This window comes from Porites lutea, chromosome 4 (genome assembly GCF_958299795.1).
Source record: "Porites lutea chromosome 4, jaPorLute2.1, whole genome shotgun sequence".
Classification (NCBI taxonomy): domain Eukaryota; kingdom Metazoa; phylum Cnidaria; class Anthozoa; order Scleractinia; family Poritidae; genus Porites; species Porites lutea.
Genome location: NC_133204.1, coordinates 26832417 through 26854992, shown reverse-complemented (window position 1 = coordinate 26854992; position 22576 = coordinate 26832417). Strand labels below are relative to the sequence as shown.

The following is a 22576-nucleotide window of genomic DNA, read 5'->3' as shown; positions in this document are numbered from 1 at the left end:
TAATCAATCTTAATTACAACTTGAACAGAATTCTCAAAAAAACAGTGTTTTGTTTCTTAAAAGAACAGAATAATTCTATTCTTATTATTGTCTTTGTCCATACATGTACATGAGAAAAAAAGGAAAATTGAAGTGAATACAGCCTGTGAGATGATGCATTGTCCAATTATGTACAATTATTGATGGTACTTAGTATCCAATACGGTGTTAATGCCAAAATGAGAGTTGCTTGCTTGCTCATTTCAAGTCTATTGTTAAGCACAAGTTTACAAATGTACCACTTTGGATTGGCCAAAAACAAATTTTAGATGTCATAGTCTATGAATTCAAAATGCAATCGTACAAAAATCTTTCGTGAAACCCTTTTTTATTATTATAATATTTAGCATGTAAGAAATACTTTCGAAATATATTATTTTGCAGGTAGAAGAGCTTATTAATTTTATTTTTTTCAAGGTAGTAAGCTTAGTCTCTATAAAGGCATATTCTGCTCTTTAGATGTAAATATTTTAATACTGTGTCTACAGGATAGTCCAGTATGCATGCACTTTAGTGCAGAACCAATTTAAGTGGTTCAGTCCCATTGTCCACGACATGTAAACTTTCTTTGTTGGGCAAAACCTATCTTAGTTCACTTACCTACTGGCTGGGCAGGAGTTCAGGCACTCTCCCCTCCAAAGAGGCCCAGCTGCTACTGTACTAAGGTTAGGGAGAGGAAAAAAAGAGAAAGCACACATGAGATGGTCCTGTGCAGTGGCGGATCCAGGGGAAGGTCCAGGGGGTCCAGACCCCCATATCAGACCTGATGCTTGTTTAAGACTCAAATTCTTACATTGACAGGATCGTATATCACTTTTTAACTGGCTAATATATAGATATATATATATATATATATATATATATATATAGGAAGTCTGTGTTTCGATTTTTCCGTAGTAGAGTGCTCGATATGTTAAAGTAGAGCGTAATATAAATATTGGAAGTAGGAAAAAAACTACACTTTCATCCCGACAAGCCTGTTTCGTGATCTCTCACTCTTCAGGGGATTTTAAAATCCCCTGAAGAGTGAGAGATCACGAAACAGGCTTGTCGGGATGAAAGTGTAGTTTTTTTCCTACCTCCAATATTTATATATATATATATTTTTTTTTTTTTCTTTTTTTCAATGAAACGTGTTGCATTTTGCCACTAAACTAAATTCCAGAGATTTGCCACAAAACGGTTCAACAGTCCTTTCCAAACCAAAGTTTGGACCCCCCCCCCCCCCCCCCATCAAAAATACCTGGATCCGCTCCTGTTGTGCAGTTACCATAATGATTAATAATTATTATTTAAAAACGTGCAAGCCTCTACAGAGTAGAGACATCTAGGAAAGTCATCTTGTAACTACCAGTAGTAAATTTTACATGTGAGACATGCAAACAACGGCCCCAGACTTGTAAAAAAGATGAGAACTGGTTGTCTAAAGGACACAATGGAATTCAAGTCAAATAAATGTTTAATACAACAATTTATTTTTTTCAGCAAACTAATAGAGTAAGAAAAGTGTTCTTATTTTAACAATACTACTTTTCAAATGGATAAGGAAAACAATGTTTAGTTTATATTCTAACAGATTTTATGATCAACAGGTACAGTGTAGGATTAACTTTACGCTGTAGTAGAAGAGGACAGACTAACCTCTGTAGTACAGAGGTATTTCCTCTCTAGTACAGTAAAAACCCGCGACCATGAACCTGGTTTTTAAGAACCCCTCTATACAAGAACCTGTTAAGCTTACAATTTGAAGCAGGTTCTTATTTTCTAAACTCTATAAAAAAAAGTTCTTTACACTTTGGCAAATAAGATAAGTCAAAATTCAGAATCCTCTTTGGATTAGCCTACTGGTACCTACTGGTACCTACAGGTACTACTGGCCTACTTTGTGCTAATTAACATTATTTTTATGTTCGAACCTGTTTAGGCTAATTAACTTGGAAAAATGCAGGTTCTTAGTTCACAGATGTTTACTGTATACCATAAGACTGTGGCAAGAAGTGATAGCTGCAAATACTTTGTATGATACATCTGTGTTTACAGAATAGGTGCTCATAGGCTCTTCAAAACAAACAGCAGCAAAAAGTGGCGCAGAGTTTGTGGCTGCCAAAATGTGTTTGACTCTAGGTAAAACGTGGTTTTCTTTAAAATTTTTGTCAGACATGGTAAGTCTGACCTCAATAATGTTTATTTTTATCACAAAATCTTCATTATTTTATTAGAATTTTAATACCTTACTCTAGAAATCACTGTTTTAGGTGATGATTCTGAAAATCCTTGAGATTAAACTACATAGTTAATTCTTGATAATAATCCGTGTGACTTGTACAGTAAGCATCCTATTTTTGTAGAATTTTAAATATTGTAGAATTTTGTCAATAAAATTTTGTATAAAACATAAACTTGATTTGCTGACATATTAAAATAATATTTTTCTTCTTGAGTTATTGTTTCAATAAATTCATTCTACATTGCTTCTTTTATGACTTTTAAATATCTCTTTTATCCTTTGAAGCCCAAATAGTGACCAACATCCCATTTCTCCCAACAATAACATTTCCTGATCAAAGATTTCGGTCATGAGAATTAATGAAATGATCACCAAAGATGAACTGTTGTGATATTCGAACAAATCCTCTCCAGCATTACCATAAGGAATGTGTGAAGAACAGTGTGGAGAAGATGCAAGTTGATGTTGGGGCTTAAAAGGTTTTAAAATACAATTATCATGAATTTACACAAATACAACTGACTTTATCATCAAATTGATGATTTATTTTCCTTCAAAAGTAAGGGAATATTATTTCTCTATAAACAGAAAAATGGATTGTAAAATATATATCCCAAAGTAATAATATAAATAATTAAAATGGTTCATGGCAGAACGAGGAGATAATATTTATTTAGCCTCGAAAGAGAATGCACAGTCTTCCATTTCCCAGTTGGCAAGTGACTGTTTAGTTCATAAAATTCAATTTCATCTGTTTTCATCAGTTCAGCTGTACCAGTCAAGGAATAGCAGAGAAAGTGAACACATCACCAGAAAGAACAGAATCCAAACTCTGAAGCTGGCATTGTTCTTAATTGCCTAGAAATTTTTAAAAAATAAAAGGATTAATGAACAGCTGAGAATTGAAAGCTTTAACTTTCCAGCTTAGAGGCAGAAGAGAGGGAGAAAGGAGAAACTTACCCTCTCTCCTTACTGAGTAGCTCTCCCCACCCTTTACTTGTTTTTTGCCTCCCCTGGGTTTTGTTGTGACGCCTGGGTGGGAAGGGTACTCCAAAAATTTTATACAGGGAGGATCCACCTGAGGTCCAACCTCTTGTTCTCTTACATATCATTATTTTTTGATAGAGATCAGGGAGAAAAGGTTCCCCTTTTGTATACCTTTTATTGACATGGTACCCTTTTCACATAGCTAGTTTAGAGCTTTTCATCCTTTTTGAACTGATCTACAGATGCACCGTCAAATCACTAAACCAGAAAGTTTTCTTGTCTTTTTCACAGTCATAAACAACCAATTTGAATTCCCTACCCTTTCATATACTTCAACTATAGTTAAATCCCTTTCATAAACTGGAAGCCTGAAAAAGGTATCCCTTTTGGGTGGGGCCTCCCCGTATGGGCCATTATAGGGAGTACCCCCCAGGTGTGATAAATCCAATAACTTTATGTATTAGTTAAAACCATACCTCTCTAATCTGTTCATTTCCTCCTTTGACATTTTCCGTTGTCCCAACAGCTGTTTCATATATCCTGTCTATCTGGTTGGACTTTGAAAAAGTTTGGAATAAAAGTCAAAAACAGAATGTAAGAAAAAAACAAGAGAGGACTGGAATTTGAAGTTTCTATTCTCTTTACGATGTTCAATCGTCAAATAAGTTTTTCAACAGCATGGGTACTTGGCATTGCAAAGCAAGATCTCTCACCTGGTGTAAAACCTTTTCAGAAAATATTTCTTGCAGCTGGGAGATTTCTACTACTCTTCCTTCTATTTGCCTATATGTCAAAAGAGAATACAAAGTATTAATTTAATTAAGGCCTGCAGTTACAATTTTTAAACTTTTCATTTGTAATCTCTGCATACAACAGATTGCAACGAATAAAAGACATAAGGTGCTTACATTTTACACAAACCACCCGGTTGGAAATTTTGCTGATGAACATAAAACTACAAAAATTACATATTTTGATGTAGTGGGAGAACGACCCACTAAGAAGAATATCCAAATCGGCTGAACAGACTGAAAAGGGAAGAAAATGCTGCATCGATGGTCTCAAATGACAGCCCGGCGCTATTTTTTCTGTAGCTTCCCAAACTGAATGGCATGCAATAAACCACTGGATTTTCCAATTGAAACTTCCAGTTTTCCCATGTACAGTGGTAAGTGTCCATGACCCTCTAAAGGGCCAGATTAAGGGCCCTATAGGTGTCAAACTTTCAAAAAGTGACCCTTAGGGTCAAGATTAGAGGCCCTGTAGGCTAGGGGTCAAAATTTTAAAGAGTGGCTGGAGGGCCAGATTAGAGGCCCTATACTTGTATAGGGGTCAAAATTTTAAAGAGTGGCTGGAGGGCCAGATTAGAGGCCCTATACTTGTATAGGGGTCAAAATTTTAAAGAGTGAATAGCCTTGAAACAAGGACAGATAAAAATGGCAACCAATAAAATGATAGGTTGAACCATGACGGCAATGAAGACATGCACAAAAATGTACAGTAGTAAAATACAGACACTGACAGGGACATGGCTTAAGAAGGTCTCAGATTAGGGTTCTTAACGTGTTTGAACATCTTATAGACGCAGGTCCAAAGGGTTTGTGTAGTGTAAGGGCACAAATAGACCACTTCCTTAGTGTTAAATAGCACAACTGAACATGTACAGTGTACATACATGTATACTATCATACTAAACTCTATACTTATGTGGCTTGTAGATGTTATGGGGTGTAGGGGTTCAGTTTTATCCTTGGTGCAAATTTTATGTGACTCCTGGAATACATCCCTGGAATATACTGTAATACTTATAATGCGTCACACACCCACCTTACTTCATCCACCAAACTGTTCATTTCAGCAAATAACTTCTTATTTTCCATTTCAAACTAGTCAGTTTAAATAAGAAAATTCAAAAAGCACCTTTATGAGCATGAAATGTTTATTGAAAACAATCATAGCCATACATTTACATGTACCTATACTTCAGCTGCAAACGTTTATGTTTAAAGTAGACCAAGCGGACATGTATCCCTGGCAGATATTTCAAAATTGGCTTATCCTACAACCCACAATTGGTTTAATATAATCTTACTTATAAATACATGCACCAAGCTTTCCGCTTACATTAATTAAGAGATCATGAAGCTGCTTTGTTACATGCATACTGGGGAGGAGCATTGCATGACGATAGAATGTGGAAAGCAGGGGAGCGGCTACCCTGGGATCCAGAGGATATTTTTTTTCTAATCGACACTGAATATAATTCTTATGCGTAAGCAGACCTAGGAGTCTATAAAAGGGACTACTCTCACCCCTCCCCTTTTCCTGTGAAATTTTGTATTATGTTAAAGAATTCTTAGTTTATTTATAAAATAATAATGGTATTTATATAGCATTTAAGTGTCTCAGTATCCCGTTTGAATTTTCTAGATCTGCCCCTGACATGTACTGTATCAACTTGATTTAAAACTTGTTCTAAATACTCTTTCATTAGGAATATTTTTTGAAAATAAAGTTAAGACTCTGATTCCAAAAATTACCCAATTACCCGTAGACATTTTGATCAATGAAATGATGAACTCCTCTAATTACTTTATCAATATATATTATTCATGAAATATATTTCAGCTTGCTTTGTTTTTGCAACAAATTAATTATTAACAATGAAAGTAGCTTCATTGTCCTGTTATAAAATTAAACATTAGTTCTTATTCTTCAAAATAATGTAATTATAAAATAGCTTTTGCAATACCATATAAAGCTTGTTGTTGTTGTTGTTGTTGTTGTTGATGATGATGATTTGTGTCCAGTAAAATATATCAACTTACCAGCTGTACTTCCTCTGGCGTCAGTTCTTCACCTTCACTGACAGATGGAGCCATTTCAAGTTCTGGATGAGTTGTTGTTTTACCTTCTTTGGAAGCATCTTCTTTGGCAGTTGATGTGGCAGAATCCAAAGAGCTAGCTGTTTGCTTGACTCTCTTTTGATCAGGCTGAAGACGGGAACTAACAATCAAAGGGTGAAAAAGGCATTATAAGACAGTGATCACCCCAAGGATGGTGGCTTGTGGGGATCTAGGATTTGACTGGGGGTTACCTCAGAAGTACAAGTACAAGTACACAAGGGACAGTATCTGAGGAAAAGAAAGGGTGAACTCTATGTATCATCCAACACTAGACAAAAAAGCATGGAGTCAAATGTAAAGTAAAACAGTTAACCATGTTATAATGTGAGTGCTGAGTAGTAAGCTAAAGACACTCTATGAATCCTACCAACTGAGCCACAAGACCAATCAAATCTACAACCTGCCTTTGACTGGCCTATAGCTTGGCAGATAGGCAAAGTACTGTGTGAATTGATGAAGGAGACTATATTGGGGTTTGAGAGGGGGTCTTGGTACCTTAGGGAATCTTTATAATAATTATTCCTAGACTTGCACTCAACTAAACACGGACTGCCATTGGTTGATTCTTGGTCACGTGGCCTTGACTAAAATTAAATGTATCCCGATCGTGATACATTAAGCAATGTACCCCACTCGGGCTCCATATTTACAGCATGTGATCAAAGCATGGTGGAAAGTGGCATGACAAAAGGCAGGAAAAACACTGCCAGGTCCTGCCAGTTTTTTTTCATGAATGAACACAACAACACAAACACAAAGCCTCAAGCTAAAAAGCAACAATTTTTAAAGTTATCCCAGAAGTTCCCAGATGAAAAACAGCAGCTAGTGGAGGAAAATGATGCAGATAATATAAGGAAGGTACTTTGTAAATCCTTCATTCAGTGATTTTGAGAATTAAATTTGTGTTGTTATAAGTATTTGAGGTCAAATTAAAGTCTAGAAATATAACAAAACACTTAATGTCAGGTCCCTCAGCAAACCTGCAGTTACTTTTGTTTTCCCTCAAGTCCTGATGGACCCTCAGGAAAACAAAACTAACTGTTTCCCTCGAGATCTGACATTAAGTGTATATTATTACAGTGTACTGTCATTCAGGCTCAGTCTCCAGCCTTGGGTGGCTTGATGCACCCTCATTACTCCCCACTCCAGGGAATACTGTGGGCACATCAATACACTTAAGGCTGGAAACTGAGGGCGCTTCCCATTTGTCAGAACTGACCAGCCAGACCATTCCTGTTGCAATGATAATTTCCTTTTTAATCAAATCCTGAATAGTAAGCAAAAAGGATAACATTACTTTTTCATCAAAAACTCTTTGAAAAAGCCTATTTCCTTTTTTAAACTGTCTAGTAAGGCATGGTTTGGCCAGCCAGTTCTGACAAATGGAAAGTGCCCTGAGCCTATACTGTCAGCTGCTTCTAACTTACATTCGTTTCTTGTCCACTACTCTCTTTACCCTGATTGCTCTCTGTTCACTGTACAGTCTGCAAACAACTACCGGTAAGATGAAAAAAATACAAAGACTTTTTATTACAAATGACAAACAGAAGTATAAAGTGGAATCCCTACTCCAGAAACGCCTGGGTGGAAGAATCCTTGTAAATTAGACACTGGGCCTAATTTGCATAGGTTCAGGTGGGACTGAAGCTGTTGGGATAGTGATAAGGTTCAAGTCACAGCTGGACCTTTATTCATGCCCGCTGACCTGTAACAGAATAACTTAAGTCCTACAGGAAATTGGTTTCAATTCTTGAGAGGCTAGATTAAAAAAAACTCTGGGGTAAAAGTAAGGGTACAATGTTTAACTGCGACAGGAAGCTTATGTACATTGTATAATTAGTTTTGACTTGAATAACCAGGAGGCTGAAGAAACCAAAGAGTTTTGGAATACATGTACACTCTTGATTTATGTCATTTAGAATAAATCCATACTTTTTTCTGACACCTACCAAGACCTTAGCAACTAAACAAATAAAATAATTTACAAAATTTGTTTTTTAAAATTTATTTTTCACTCCCATAAAATGGTTATACCAGGGATGTCAACTCTCCTGAATAATCTGGGAGACTCTAGATTTTGAATTTACAAAATTTGTTTTTTAAAATTTATTTTTCACTCCCATAAAATGGTTATACCAGGGATGTCAACTCTCCTGAATAATCTGGGAGACTCTAGATTTTGAACCGTTTCTCCCGGTCTCCAGATTAGAGTCTGAAATCTTCCGGATAATCATCGAAGTTTGCCATTTCTTGTAGTTTCAACTTTCTGACAATGAGATTTCAAATATTTGAGCTATAGTTACTGTTATCATTGAACGTTTCCTCACAAACTTCAATATGCCATTGTAATATGAGCAATAAATTAATGTGATTGGTGGGAAGTAAACCAATTAGGTCAAATGTTACAATTCCAACAACATCTTTTTCGCGCATTTTTTTTCACAAAATGACGTCATGTGCCATGGCCATGCATTGTGACGTCATCTATCATCTCTTCCCCATCAATTTTCAATATTTGATGACGTGGTAGGGTTGACAGCCCCGTTATTCTATAACAATTACAGTAAAAAATTATAAATATACAAAAGCTATCCTGGCTAGTATAAAGAATCTAAGTTTATAAGGTGCTATGTAACTACAATATTCTTCCAAGTGCAACTCTTAAGAGCCCCCTTAATCAAACTATTCACATTTGTTAGAGTCTGAGGTGTTATTCATTCCAAAGCTGAGTGGCTCTGTAAACAAATGACTGCTGACCGGTAACTGATCTGAACAGCGGTAGATCCAACTTGTTTCTGTGTCTGGTACAATGAATTTGCTGCACAAATATGCTGTGGCTAGTCCGTGCAAACATTTAAATGACATTACAGCATCTCTGACTACAAGTTACCGAGCAACTGGCAACCATTGGAGTTGCGTTAATATGGGGGTGATGCAGTCAAATTTTCTTGCCCCGGTGGCAGCCCTATCTAGCCGCAAAATTTTGCACTTTCTGAAGTTGAGCAAACAGTAGTCAAGACACATGACAAAAAACCTCGCTTTACGGAAACTGTTCTACAACTTCTTACTGGGTTATTGAATAAGTGAAAAATGATTACAAGGTTGAGGTACATGTAATCAGGGGTTTCAATAAGCACCGCCGGGAGACAAAACACATTGGCTACTTTGCTCATAGAAGTCGGCTACTTTTTTCTAGAAAGAAGAAGCAACTAGTTTGAATAACGTTGTAAACAAAAAAAATATCATAAAAACTGAATGAAAACATAATTATTATGCGTTTTTATAATACAAAGGCCCACTGGTTTTACATTATGCTTTAGTTATGAGAATGCTACATTTCAGTCATTTTTTCACAAGTTACTTTATAGGTTTAAAAAAGTACGTAATTTAGTTCATTTGTTCGTTGCTTGCACGAATTGATTGTGTGACTGATAAATATTGAGAGCTACATTTTCTTGAATGAAAAACCCACACTCTTCTGTCCTCGATTTTAGTCCCCAGAACCCTCAAAATCGCATTTTAGGGCATTGAAGTTTCAAAATTTTCTGGGGCAAAATGCACCCAGACCCCTTCATCCCCCATCCCCCTAAAAAAAGGTGACTAACGACCCCTTGTTGATACAGTCAGTTACTTTATTCAAACCTGCTGCCTACTTCAATTTTTATTGAAACCCCTGTGTAATACATGTACCTCCATCTTGTAATCATTCATCAACTTTAATAAGTCTCCACTTCTTTTGTCCCGTAAGTAAAACCGAGCCAATTTTATCTATCAGTTTATTAACACATTGTACTAAACATTCAAACCTAGTTATTCGGATGGACTTTTCAAAATATTTTATAAAAAGATGTTAAAAGCTTGCCTTTTAAATACTGTCCGAGCATTCCAAGCACAGCATCTCTGTGAGTCATCACTTGATCACTTCTCTTATACTGCAGTGCTATCAAAAATAACACATTGTTGCTTTAATTTATTCTACTTAGTTGCAGCAGTTTCTCTATGGTTAAAGTCCAACATAATCTTATCAGGGGCACCCAACAAGAATATGGTTCAAAACCACTTAAACATAGCATTGTTGAATGTAGTTTAATATTTCAACAGTAGATATAGGCATATTTTTATCCCCTAAAAATTGTTCATCTGTTCGGATTTCCTAGCTGAAAGTCTAGTGATCCGAAATATATAGGGATCAAAACTTACCTTTTTTGAAAATTTCAGCCAGAATAAAGGCTCCCTAAAATTCTAGGTCACCTTTTTAGGGTAAAAATCCATTAAAAATGGTCAATTATACCAGTTTTTAGATGTTCGAAAATCCTAGGAGAGGCAGGTGAGCAAGAAATTTTACAACAAATGTTCTGAAAATTCTAGAACTCAAATCGTCTTCTGAACAGATATTTTTTCAAAACATGACGTTGGGTGCTCCTGTCTTATGCTAACATCACAACAATTAATTAAATAATTTTTTGCTCCCAGAGAAAAAGTTCCCTGGCCACTCAATTCCTTTTTGGAGAGGACACTTTACCACCTTGCCCCACAATAGTCACCAGATATAAAATGTTGATTGTTTTAAAACAAATTAATCAAAATGGCTATCCAACTACTAAAATCAAATTTCGATGCACACGCAACATCTCAAGGCTTAATACCTGGACAGCCCGCAGGGTGAAAGAGAAAATATATTTTAAAGAAGATGTACTACAAGACAGTAATACCTAGGGCAAATTTTTCAAGATTTCAAATGAACATTGGAAAGACCACAAAAACAAACTATTAAAATCATCAACTTGTACATTTACAGGTACATGTACACCACCAAACACACATCGCTTAATAGTCAATTGGTGACATTTAATTCAATTTTTGTCCCAAAATTTTGTTCTTCTTGCCATGGCAACCAACACGGTCACAGGTTGTGGCTGTACAGTCATGTACAGTGTATGCTCAGGTAATTTAGCTTAAAAATAGAGTAACAAAAAGAAGTGTCATGTACAGTATGTTGCCCAGTATCCGGACACTTCAGTTTAAGATTGCAATAACTTTCCTTTGTTAATCGTAAGAGCTCTGAAATTCGAAAATACTTCATTTACCGAGAACTGAAAAGGGCGCCTCAAAAATTGAGTTTTTGTTTCAAGTGTCCAGATACTGGTACCGTCCGGATACTGGGCAACATACTGTACATGTAAATGCAGTGTCTCTCTGAGTATTTACTTTTGTAATCATACCTTCAGACTTGAGTGCCTCTATAGCAACTGAACAGGTTCTCATGTAGGTTTCAGCATCTGTGTCTATCTGATCCCTCTCTTCATCTGTCATACTGGACACCTCCAAACTCAAATGACTGAGTTGCAAAAAGTGTTAAATCCATTACCAATACATTCTTAAGGTATTATAACTGCTATAAAGTCAAAATATGATCATGCCTATAAAATTGCTTATTTGAAAAGTACTCTTAACCTGAACTCAAATTCCAAAAATGAAGCATTTTCGCTAAAGAGAAGCCAAGAAAATGAGGGCCAACGTTAGTATCTCTGAGCACTATTTTGGAAATATTAATAATCACAGGCCTGAAATCCAACGCGATACTCACGGTTGTTGACAGAAATGTTGCAATTTTCACAACCTGGCACGCGATAACGCATTATGAGTTTCAAGAAAGCTAGGGCAAATTATAGCAAAATTCTCTTATATTCTGCTTCCAAAAATACAGTACAATATTGTTTTGATATTTGTAAGTCATTTCTATGGCCGTAAAAAGCCTCCTAGAAACACATTAGATATATGATCCTTGCAAGGTCGATGACAGATAAGGCTCTAGTTAAGTGACCTATTATGCAAATTAGCACGTTACTAAAGCTAAAACATTGTTTATAATGCCATAATAAGAGCACGTCATGTAACGAGTTCAAACAAAGATTTTCGCATTCTCTCGTCACTTTCTGTGCTACAATTGCGTCACTGTCACAACGAACATAAAGAACAGCGGTAATTTGAATTGCTCGTAAGAATTCAAGATCGTGACAAAGAAAACAGCAAAGCGCGACAAGAATTAAGGGCGAATTAAGGGCAATATTGCGGCTGCGTTGGACCGCACTGAAAACAAATTGATGTAAAAATATGAGGATTTATAATACCACACTGAAACTTGCCAGGTTTATTCAAATAATGTTAAGGAAAAATGTACCAAATTCCCCGCAATTGCTGGAATATTTTGGAACTTTGGCGGTGGTCTGAAGTTATAGGGTATTAAAAAAAAATTCAACCTCTATATCTCAGGAAAAATTAACTTACTACTGCCAGGAATTTAACGGTAAATGAACGATCTAATTATAAGTTAGTTCCATTTTTTTATTCCTAGATATCGAGAGAAAGCCAGAAATAAGGACTTCTTGAATTCTTGAGCCGGCGATATATAAAGGAAATAACACCTTAGGTGCGAAAATTGACCTCTTAGATATCAATTTTCTGAAAGCTCAGGTCTCGCTTGATAGGACTGTGTAATTTTCATTTTTCAAAATTCGTTATTATTTGAGAAACAATTTTTTTAAATGCAATGGTTTATAGCAGATCTAATACCTTAATTAATGACATCATTTCACTTAACAAATGTATGAAACGAGCAACATAAATAGAAAGCATTAATTATGTACAAAAATTACCTGAATGGACTTATGTAGTCTTTCTGATGTTCTAGAAGGAAATCTCTCAGTTTGGTGATGTTCATGAGCTGTAAATGACAAATGAAAATATCAGCAATCTAACGGTTAAAATGATTACTTTGAAACCTTTCTAAATACAGATGGAGAAAATATACAGCTGAAAATCCTACACAATAATTAAATCTCATCCTACCACATCTTTTGCTTTACTTCCAAACTCAGTTCGTCTCCTGCTGGGACTCAGAATGTCTCTGCTTGTTTCTTTGACACCTAGCGCCTTATTTTTAGTTCGAATAGTCTTCACAGTAGCTTTGAAAAGCGCTGTTCTATCCATTTCACCTTAAATCTCGGCAAATTGCACTAAAAATTGAGTAAATCTTTGATAAAACTCTCAAATGAACCATTCGTTTCGACTGGGAAAAAATCGACCAGGCGTTTCCTTTGTAACCACGTCTTGCTACTCTATACGCTACGGCAAGGGGTTCTGGGATATAAGTATTCTAAACAAACATGGCGGTCGGGAAGCGAGTTTTTCTTTTTTTCAGTTCAATCTTTGCTTTGACATCGATGCTAAGTAAAAGTCTAGGCAATAACATCGTTGATGAACAGTGCTTTGAGGAATCATGTGGCAGAGAATTTGATCCTAAAGGACCACTTGTTAAGTGCAGTTTCTTGTGAGTATAAGTCTTGTGTGTTTTATTTTTTGATAAGATAAGCTTATACCGAATATTCCGATAAGCGTCATAAGCATTTATTTCGCATACGACACTCGCAGACTATTTCATACAAATAGTTGATATGAACAGAGTCAAACTATAGATGTGTAATAAATGTGTGGGGCTGTACGCAAATATTGCCATCTCCTTTACTACGAATAGCTGCTGTTAAATCAAAATTAAATCAAATTAAATCAAAGTTAAATTAATAATAATTATTGTTATTATTATTAACTATTATTACTAATGATTATTATTATTATTATTATTATTATTATTATTATTATAATAATAATAATTAGAAAGTATTAGATAAGACTGAGGATGATCTGAAGACGGATAACATTGTCAGGGATCTGCATTATTGTTAATTCTTCAGATGATACAAAAGTGAAATCCAATAACTGCTGGTTCAAAAACAAGCTGAAAAAAATTTAATGCTTATTGATGTTGGTTCCCTTCTTCATTTGCCTGTTTCTTGGCAAATTCATTAAAACAAGTGGATGTTTATTTCTGAAGATATTCTCCAAACAGTATTTGTCATTTGTCGTATTCTTACTACTCTTGCTTTGTTTTTGGGCAGTAGTTCAGCTATTTCTTCTTTGTGAAATATGTGAAATGTTCTGCCATTTTGTACTGCTCTACCAAAACAACCCAACCTTGTCCCAGGGATTCTTGGTTGCCATTCCTTTTTTGCCAATAAAATTAACCCTGTACTATTTTTATATATATTGATGTCATTTTCTGGATATCTCAAATGTCTCCCAAAATAAGATGGATAGTGCTCACAGGCAGGGTTTGAGCCAGGCCGCGCCATTGCGCCAATCCCGCCCTGTAATCAGAATTGTCCCTTTAAAAAACGGCCAAGGGGACAATTTGTCCCCTTCAAAAGTTAGGGAAAAAACTCGAAAGGAAGCACATACGAAGAGATTTATTTCAGTACAGAAATTGCAAGCTGAAACAGAACGTGGAAAGTATATTTTATCGCACCTTTACAGTTCACTCCAAAGTTACTTTTCAGTCACGTTCTACTGCTATTTTTGTCGGAAATCTAAGACAGGGCTTCTCATTCTTCGCGCGGTCGCGGAGCCGCGACATTCGGTAGAAATCTTATCAAATACATGTCTGTACAACATATTTGAAACTTATTTCAGCTATTGGGGCTATTTACTTGCCGTAAACTTGCAAATTTATCTTGGAACGTGCAAACAGATTATTTTGCGAAAAACTGGGCACTAGCCATGATGTTAAAGGCTTTGCCATTGGTCCATTTCTGGAGCGTATTATTGTTGAAAGAGCAAATGATGACCTCTGTTAGAAAAACGTTAAAAAGGCTGGTCTGATCAGCGCAAAACCGATCGATTTCTAGCCAAATTTGCCTTGAAAATAACCACAAAATCGGCCGTTTTTTTACTGATTGCTTTTCGGTGAAGTTTGCCCCGAAAAACTCAGCCGATTTTTCCGCGAATTTGTCCCTAAAAATCCCGCGAAATTTGACTTTTTCTTCCGAGACCTATCAGAAGCCCTGCTAAGAAGACAAACCCCTTTGCATCAGCAGAAGGGTGTACAAATTTCTGTCCCCCTAAAAATGAAAATGTCCCCCAAAATTTTAGCCAAGGGGACAAATTGTCCCCCGGTGATCAAATCCTAGCTCAAAACCCTGCACAGGTTATAAAGAGGTAACTGTTTGATTTGAGCCAATCAGAAATGGAGAATTATTTTGAATGAAAAATAAAGGTATAAGATCAGCCAGTGCACAAAGCAAGAAATTATAATAATGACAACAACAACAATAAAAATGGCATGTTGATTGGGAGATGTACGTGCGAAGGCAGTATTTAAAAGGAAAACCAATGGAAGAAGCTAACAGAGAGAACTGGCAAAGAAACCCACATGACTGTAGTGGAACGACAAGACTTGTAGGATGATTGTTTTGCATGGCTAGCAGCCCATTCTGGAGATCAGCAACGTCTACATGTAGTATGATGGTGGTCATATTATACTACCAGCAGCCCCTGATCAAAAATGATGCCAGGATATTTTTTAGATTAGGACACCAGTTTTATTTTAGTGTTTTAAGCTTATTTCAAGTTTTTGGCTTCTTATAGACCCATGGATTTTCTTCAGTGTGACCCTCCAGTTGACTTAAATGGAAATGATACTGCAAGACAAGAATCTGGTTATGGATGTACTAAAGTATGTCTAAGTAAATAATATTATTATAATACACTCCCTACAAGGATCCTTGTAGGGATTACATATGATAGACTATAACCTAGTGTTCCCGGGATGTACAAAAATGGGAGCGGGAGGGGTAGGAAAACATGATGTTTCATACATTCTTAAAGATGTGCCATTCAAGGCTTTGAATGAGAAAAAGTAATACAGATTTATTAACCCTGTAAGCCCCAAAAGTGATCAAGTTCAATTTTCTCCTACCTGTTCAGGTTACACAAATTAATAAAATTATCACCTTCATTTTCTCTCAAATTATTTCTCGAGGGGAATTTACAAAGATCAGTTCACAGAAATCGGGCAACAAAGGTAAAATTAACTATTACCTTATCCTGGTTTCATTGAATGCACACTGAACTGGAATGTGAGAAAGTTCTTTTTTACAAGCAAATGAAATTGTGTTCGCAATAAAACAATTGACAAGTTAAAATTCCAAAGCAGCAGAAAATGAAATAATAATATTTCTTATAAACAAGCATGGTTGAGGAGTTCAACTTGTGACTACCATGAAATAAACCCATGTAGAGGTCAGTGAAGGAATAGGCCTTTTGCAGCAACTTCTGTAAACACGAAAACAGTTCACTTTTGAAAAATTTTGTTAGCAGGATATGAAAGAGCATATTAAAGTTAGGTAACCTGTAAATTTTCAACAGTGCACCTCTAAAGCTGTGACTGCAATGGCTGCCAGAAATTAGAAGGATTTGTATGGGGAAACAATGCTTTGCCACCCAGTCACACTTGAATGGTTTTCCATACAAATCATCGTAAATTTTGACAGTTTCAAATTGTCCTAAGATCTTTGCTTTATGCATGCATTACAGGACTCAAACTTTGTATTGTGAACAAAAGAAAATTTGAGTTCCTTAATGCATAAGGGAAAGATTTTAATGACAGTTTGAAAAAATTTACAAGAATTTGTACTATGAAAAGCCATTCAAGAGTGACTTAATGTCAAGAGTTGTTTTTCCCATACAAATCCTTTGCAATTGCCACTTTTGTGGTATATGGCTGAAAATTAGGTTATCAAATTTTAAGATGCTCTTTCAGTTCCTTCTAACAAAATTATTAAAAAGTGAGCTGCTTCGTGTTTACACAAATAAATACAGAAAGTGGATCAGGTGGCTAAGTATTGAACCCAGTTCTGTGAATTACAATTCCAGCACACTGGCAGCTTGTCCATGTTGGCCCTTTTATAAAATAATATTAAGATTTACTTAACGCTGGATGATTGTTACTTGAATATGCAATGTTTGGTTTCCTTGTTGTAAACTCTGTTAAATAGCATTCAACTGCATTCAAATTTCAGTTTGGAGGCTCAAAGTATGATGATGTGCACCATACAAGAGTATGGTGTGAGGTCTTACGTGGAATAGAATGCTTTGGAGAAAGGAGATTCCTCAGTAGTGAACAGTTTCCTTGCATCAAGTAAGTAGTTCAGTATTAAAAGTGCATGTACACATGCATGTAGCTATGTATCAAGGCTGGAGAATAGAAGCCTGCGGGCACAGGTGTATTTCTGGTCGTTGCTTCTCTCCACCTGAAAAGTAACTTTGTGAACCCGAGCTGCAAAACGGTTTCTGTGACATAAAAATTTTTGTTGTGATGTTGGCCAGTCAGATCAAAGGGTAGATTACAGTTCGAGTTCAGCTTGAGTGTCCAGCTCCTCGCATTCTTGTGCGCTTGTGTGTCTAGGATTTTGGCAAGTGTTGGAACGTGAATTTCACAACTATAACAAGGTTTCCTGCGATGTTGATGGCTGCAGACTTCTTTGTGAAGCAATGGCTTCTTAAGCTATGTATGTGATGTAGGCCTTTGGTTTCACTTTATGAAATATGGTAGTATTGACATAAACAAAACCTGGACAAAATAATCGCTAAAGCTGAAGGAAAATAATATGACATTGCGTTCTGACTCACGATTAATTTTATTTCAATTTAACCAGCGCTAACAAAAGGTGGTGCATTGATTGTACAGACACATCCTGCACTGAGTCAAACATCTCTGACAATCGCCGTTAATAATTCCAAATCCTGCAAGTATCACCATTTTAGTAAAATCCAACTAGTGGTCTATTATCAATGCTGCATTCTGATTGGTTGAGCTACTACAAGGCTATATGTTATAGCCCACTAGTAGCAGAAGCGCAGGCTTTTTGGTGGCAAAAAAGGATTAAAGTCTAGCTTTAACTAGGTAAAAGTTTTTTATTCTCAATATTTTTGACTAACTAGTTGGATTTTACTGAAACAATAATAATATTCCTTTCGCCCTCATGGCCTCTGAGTCAATAACCCATTCATGCGCGAGGAATAATTGTTAAATACAATAATGTGAAATATTATTAACGTGGGCATGACCCAACATGCTATAAAATATTTACAGAAGTTAATTTATCATAGTCAAGATGACATTTCAGCCACAACGCTTCAACTCGTCTTTTAGAAAACTATAGAAATTAAAACCTTGAAAAGAACATGTATTTAAAGAATTAAAAGAACAACTCTAATACGCTTTCGATCTGATCAAAGTTCTGCCTTAACCAAGAAGCAACCATGCATGGAAATCAATTACCACAATAATGTCTTACAGCGTAGCTTTCAAAGATAAAGGATGCGAAACAATATCTCAAGCGGCACACAACAAACTATTGAAGAGTCCTCCAAAGCAAACTTTCCTGCGAGGAACAAGAGAGGAACAAAGAGCATGATGCATCTACATCATTAAGACATCGTTTTGAATATGACCAAAACAGCAAGGTGTGATAAGTAATTGACTCCGTAGGCAAATAGATAAAAAATTCCTCTTATCTCTTCTTCAATATGAATCCTCTTGGTACTTATTTCATCAATAAGTCCCCCAATCCTGGCAAATTAACTTTCACAAACGCATCTTTCTGAGGAGAAGGGATGGCTGTACACAGGTTACATCATCCAAGATTCATTTTTGACTTGTAAACATATCCACTGTGCATGATCTTACGAGAAGTCTCACAAGTTAGCTCCTTGATTTTAAGAGCTAAACTGTGATTGGCTAGTAGTGTCTTATGTCACAGAAATTGTTTGGCCACTTGGGTTCCCAGACATTGCTTTTCGGGTGGAGAGAAGTGACGGCCAGCAATACATGTACATCTGTGTCCTCAGGCGAGGAAAAAAGTTTTACAGTTCAAAGCCAAAGTTCCTAGCCCTAATTATTTAGTTTCAAATTCATGGCAGCCACTGAATAGAAACAATGAAGACTCATTTATACAGGGTTAGCCTTGACCTAATGTGACAGTAAAGTCCTTGGAACAACTATGTCCATTGTTTTGTTTATTTATTTATTTATTACTTTTTTATTTTTAAACTCAAATTCAGGTACCTTCTCACCGGTATTTGTGAATATTTTACTTAAGGGGTCAAAGCTGACCCTGTACAAATGAGTCTTTAGCGCTTTTATTCAACAGCCCCAATGAATTCAAAACTGGCTTATTCATTGTTAAAATTGTAATTTAGTAGACCAATAATCTTCGTTATCTTTATTGTTTCAAGTTGAATTTAGCCTGCAAAAATAGCTGTCTCTCCTCACTCCTTACTGCTTGGGACTTTTGCCAGGAGGGACATTTGTGCCTCAGCGACAGAAATTCCATACAGATAATGTGGAATCTGTCTGGAATCTGGTGAGGAGCTCTGACTGGTCGGTGTGGTAGTTAAATTGTGTTCAGACAAAAGACAAATGGTCACAAAGGGCAAATGCAAACAATATGAATCTACTAAAAAGCAGTCACTATTTGTGGAATATATTCTTCTTTAGAAAACTTAAAACTTTTGCTGGAGCTCATTCGCAGAAGAACACAAAACTTTACCTTAATAGTCTAGGAGACACATAAAATCTTATGACTGCTGGATTAATTATGTAAACATTGATTTACATCATTATTATGGAATAATTATCTGTAGCTTAGGCACATACATCCTTCATGGCAAAATGTCCTTCTAGGCAAGGAGCTAGGAGAGATAGCTGTTTTGCAGGTTACAGGTAAGTTAAATCTGATTTTTGACAAAATATAGGAAAGTTTTCTCAGCATGTGCTGCATCCTGAGGCACCTTCAATACCAGTAGTCAGTTGCCTTTGTTTCATGTAACATTACTAAACCTCTGACTACCCTGCTTTAAAACTGGCCTGAATTTCAGACGATTACTTCAAGTTTTTTCTCCTCTCAGCAACTGAAGGATTAAAACCAACTCGAGGTAATTGTCTGAAATTCAGGCTAGCTTTAAAACCTTCTTTTACAGTTTTAACATCAGATAATGGCATTAAAAAGGTTAACCTTTTATTCACACGTTCTGTTATGGATTGATTATATGTTGTGGTTCTGGTCTCCAGATACTCTGGCCATCGGTTTGTGACCACCCTCTTGTACTCCATTCTGTTGGGATTCCTAGGCGTGGATCGCTTCTGTCTGGGTCACACTGGTACAGCTGTAGGAAAACTATTAACACTGGGTGGACTGGGTATATGGTGGGTGGTGGATGTGATTCTTCTTATTACAGGAAACTTAAGACCAAGTGATGAAAGCAACTGGGTGCCATACTATTAGCTACGGAATTAGCAGCATCCCATTGCAATTATAGCTGTATTTTGTGTAGAACTACCAGTGGCCGATCCAGGGGGAGACCCAGGGGCGCCCCCGTTACTTTTAGACTAAACTGAGGCCCAAAGGGCAAAAAAAAAATTTGGGGAGACCCGCCCTTATCTGAAGGTCTGTATCAGCCACTGGGTACATTATGGCAACTTTCTGGTGCTGATCGATGTGAAGGACAACTCACCAAGATTATCTCCAGTGAAGCCATTCCAGGCAACAAGGAAAGCTGTTGTCCAGAGGATTACAAAAAACTCTTTGAGAAAATCATACATTTGCTTATTGCTGAAGTATCCACTTTTATATCAATTGCGCAGTCACAAGGTAAAAAAAACTGTTACTTGAGTGGAATAGTGAATGGTTTGAAGCCAGGAGTCATTTCATTGATTGGTCAATTCAGTCGTGATTTTATTGGTCGTCTGTCAGTTAAGCCGTGATGTCATTGGGTATGAGAGTCTACATGTGATTGGTACGTTTCAATTGCAATTTATGTTTGAAGTGTCTTCTGTGTGGCCTCACTCAAAAGAACAAGAATTAACCGAGATGCAAATATCAGGACCTGTATCCGTCGAAGAGCAGTTGAATTTAATCCCGATTTAAATCGTGTCTTAAACAAAATTTTTTATCTCGGTTCATGTATCTGGTAGGAGCCTATAAAAAGTTGTTTGGTCTTGACAGTCCAAAACTGTTTCATAGGAAGGTATGTAAACCGTGTACTGGGTTGAAATATTAATGCTGGTTTCCAACAAGGCTGTAACCGGCTTTAAAGCAAATTTTATTCAGGCCATGAAAATCTAATAGAAATCCATTATAAATAAATTTCCATTTTATAATTAGATTTAAAGATATTTCTCATTTTCTGCTTGACTTGAGTCTTCTTTGCAATTTGCTGTAACATGGTGTTGTTGACCAAAATAGAACTACATGTATGTGGGTAATTTATTTTATAGCTTTATCATCAATCATCGTCATTCATCCTCATTGCTATCAATCACTCGGACAAAATCTGAAAATAAAGCCATATTTTTCTTTTATTCACTGTTCATCGCATGTAGTTATATTTGAAAGGTAATAAACAGAAGTTTCAGGTAAGTCTCTCTCGTGCCATTGTGTCGAACAAATTTCCTTAAATTGCGTACATGTGTCTTTTTTGACTTGGGCATGTCTTTTAGCGAACAGTGCAATATCCATGAGGCCCAGTTCAAAACGTCGAATCTCTCAGCTGTACTTGGAAGATCTTAGCACTAGGGACAATTAAAACTCTTTGCATGTAAACTGATTACCCGAGGAGTCTAGGGTAGAAAAATAGCTCTGAAGTCGATAAAAAAGGAGTGAGATGCTTCAAGTTGAAACAACTCTAAATCAAATGAGAATAGTCGGCTGGCAGACCTTGCAAAGCATCTAAACTTATCACTGGTCCGTTTCTATCCTATATCTGATGCGTAGTAAGCACAAAATTGCACTTATTCGTAAACTTTGGCGTTTTTAAATCAGCCAGGCTAAGTAGCATATGCAAGAATGCTTAATGAAGTTCTTTCTTTTTTCATGAATGTTCTCTGTTAAATCTAAAGACTACTCCGCGGAACTACGGTTTCTTTAAACGGATTATATCAGCTTATGATGTAGTCTGATGCATTAAAAGCCGAACTGGAAATTTGAAGTTTGATATTACATGTTTAAGTTAACATTTTAATATTACATGTTTCGATGACATTATAGACAAAGTGAAGGAGCTACAGAAACCTCAGAAGATCATGATAAATAGTGGAATTGTCAAGATCTGCGCTGGTGAATCATACCTGTGTAAGGGGCAGCGGTAGAAAGGTCCTTTTCAGCGTTTTACAGGTTAAAAACATTGCTCCGCTCAACAATGACTAAAAAAGATTCAGTGATCCCACAGTACTTCATAGCCACAAAGAGAGAGCAAAGAAATTTCCCTAGCCGACTAGCAAATAAATTTGCTGATGGCAACTGTAATCGGAAACGAAATTTTGGTAAATTTAGATTCCACCCTGGCCCCCACCCCCACTTTAAGGGACTGTTTACATGGAGGTGGGGGACTTCAAATAGGTGAGGTAACATGTTGCGGCTCACCCCACCTATCATGTAAACGTGATCAAATTAAAATGAGAGATTATATGGAAAGGCGGGTTACCCCACCTACGTGGGTTACCCCACCAACCTGGGGTCCTCTA

The 22576-nt window shown here is 36.4% G+C and overlaps 2 protein-coding genes across 2 annotated transcripts; one reads left to right on the top strand and one right to left on the bottom strand.

The window, feature by feature from the left end:
- Positions 1-1260: 1260 nt before the first annotated feature.
- Positions 1261-13233, bottom strand: LOC140933137 (syntaxin-18-like). The gene is made up of 10 exons (XM_073382651.1): positions 13009-13233; positions 12816-12883; positions 11382-11497; positions 10022-10099; positions 7587-7653; positions 6082-6259; positions 5081-5139; positions 3967-4036; positions 3730-3810; positions 1261-3124 (listed from the first exon to the last, which is right to left on the bottom strand). The coding sequence occupies exons 1-10, from the start codon at positions 13147-13149 to the stop codon at positions 3032-3034; spliced, it is 951 nt and encodes a 316-aa protein (XP_073238752.1). The 5' UTR covers positions 13150-13233; the 3' UTR covers positions 1261-3031.
- A 90-nt stretch (positions 13234-13323) lies between these two features.
- On the top strand, positions 13324-21415 carry LOC140933136 (TM2 domain-containing protein 2-like). Its single transcript, XM_073382650.1, has 4 exons — positions 13324-13489; positions 15640-15727; positions 17073-17191; positions 20126-21415. The coding sequence occupies exons 1-4, from the start codon at positions 13326-13328 to the stop codon at positions 20337-20339; spliced, it is 585 nt and encodes a 194-aa protein (XP_073238751.1). The 5' UTR covers positions 13324-13325; the 3' UTR covers positions 20340-21415.
- The last annotated feature ends 1161 nt before the right edge of the window (positions 21416-22576 follow it).

What these genes read in the sequence shown, in the direction of transcription:
- LOC140933136 (XM_073382650.1), top strand. Translation starts at nt 13,326, where the DNA reads ATGGCGGTCGGGAAGCGAGTTTTTCTTTTTTTCAGTTCAATCTTTGCT. An exon ending in CTGGTTATGGATGTACTAAA is followed by an intron (nt 15,728 to 17,072) that starts GTATGTCTAAGT and finishes TTCAAATTTCAG; the next exon opens with TTTGGAGGCTCAAAGTATGA. An exon ending in GAACAGTTTCCTTGCATCAA is followed by an intron (nt 17,192 to 20,125) that starts GTAAGTAGTTCA and finishes TCTGGTCTCCAG; the next exon opens with ATACTCTGGCCATCGGTTTG.
- LOC140933137 (XM_073382651.1), bottom strand. Translation starts at nt 13,149, where the DNA reads ATGGATAGAACAGCGCTTTTCAAAGCTACTGTGAAGACTATTCGAACT. An exon ending in AGAGGCACTCAAGTCTGAAG is followed by an intron (nt 10,100 to 11,381) that starts GTATGATTACAA and finishes TATTTTTGATAG; the next exon opens with CACTGCAGTATAAGAGAAGT. An exon ending in GCTCGGACAGTATTTAAAAG is followed by an intron (nt 7,654 to 10,021) that starts GCAAGCTTTTAA and finishes TCTTACCGGTAG; the next exon opens with TTGTTTGCAGACTGTACAGT.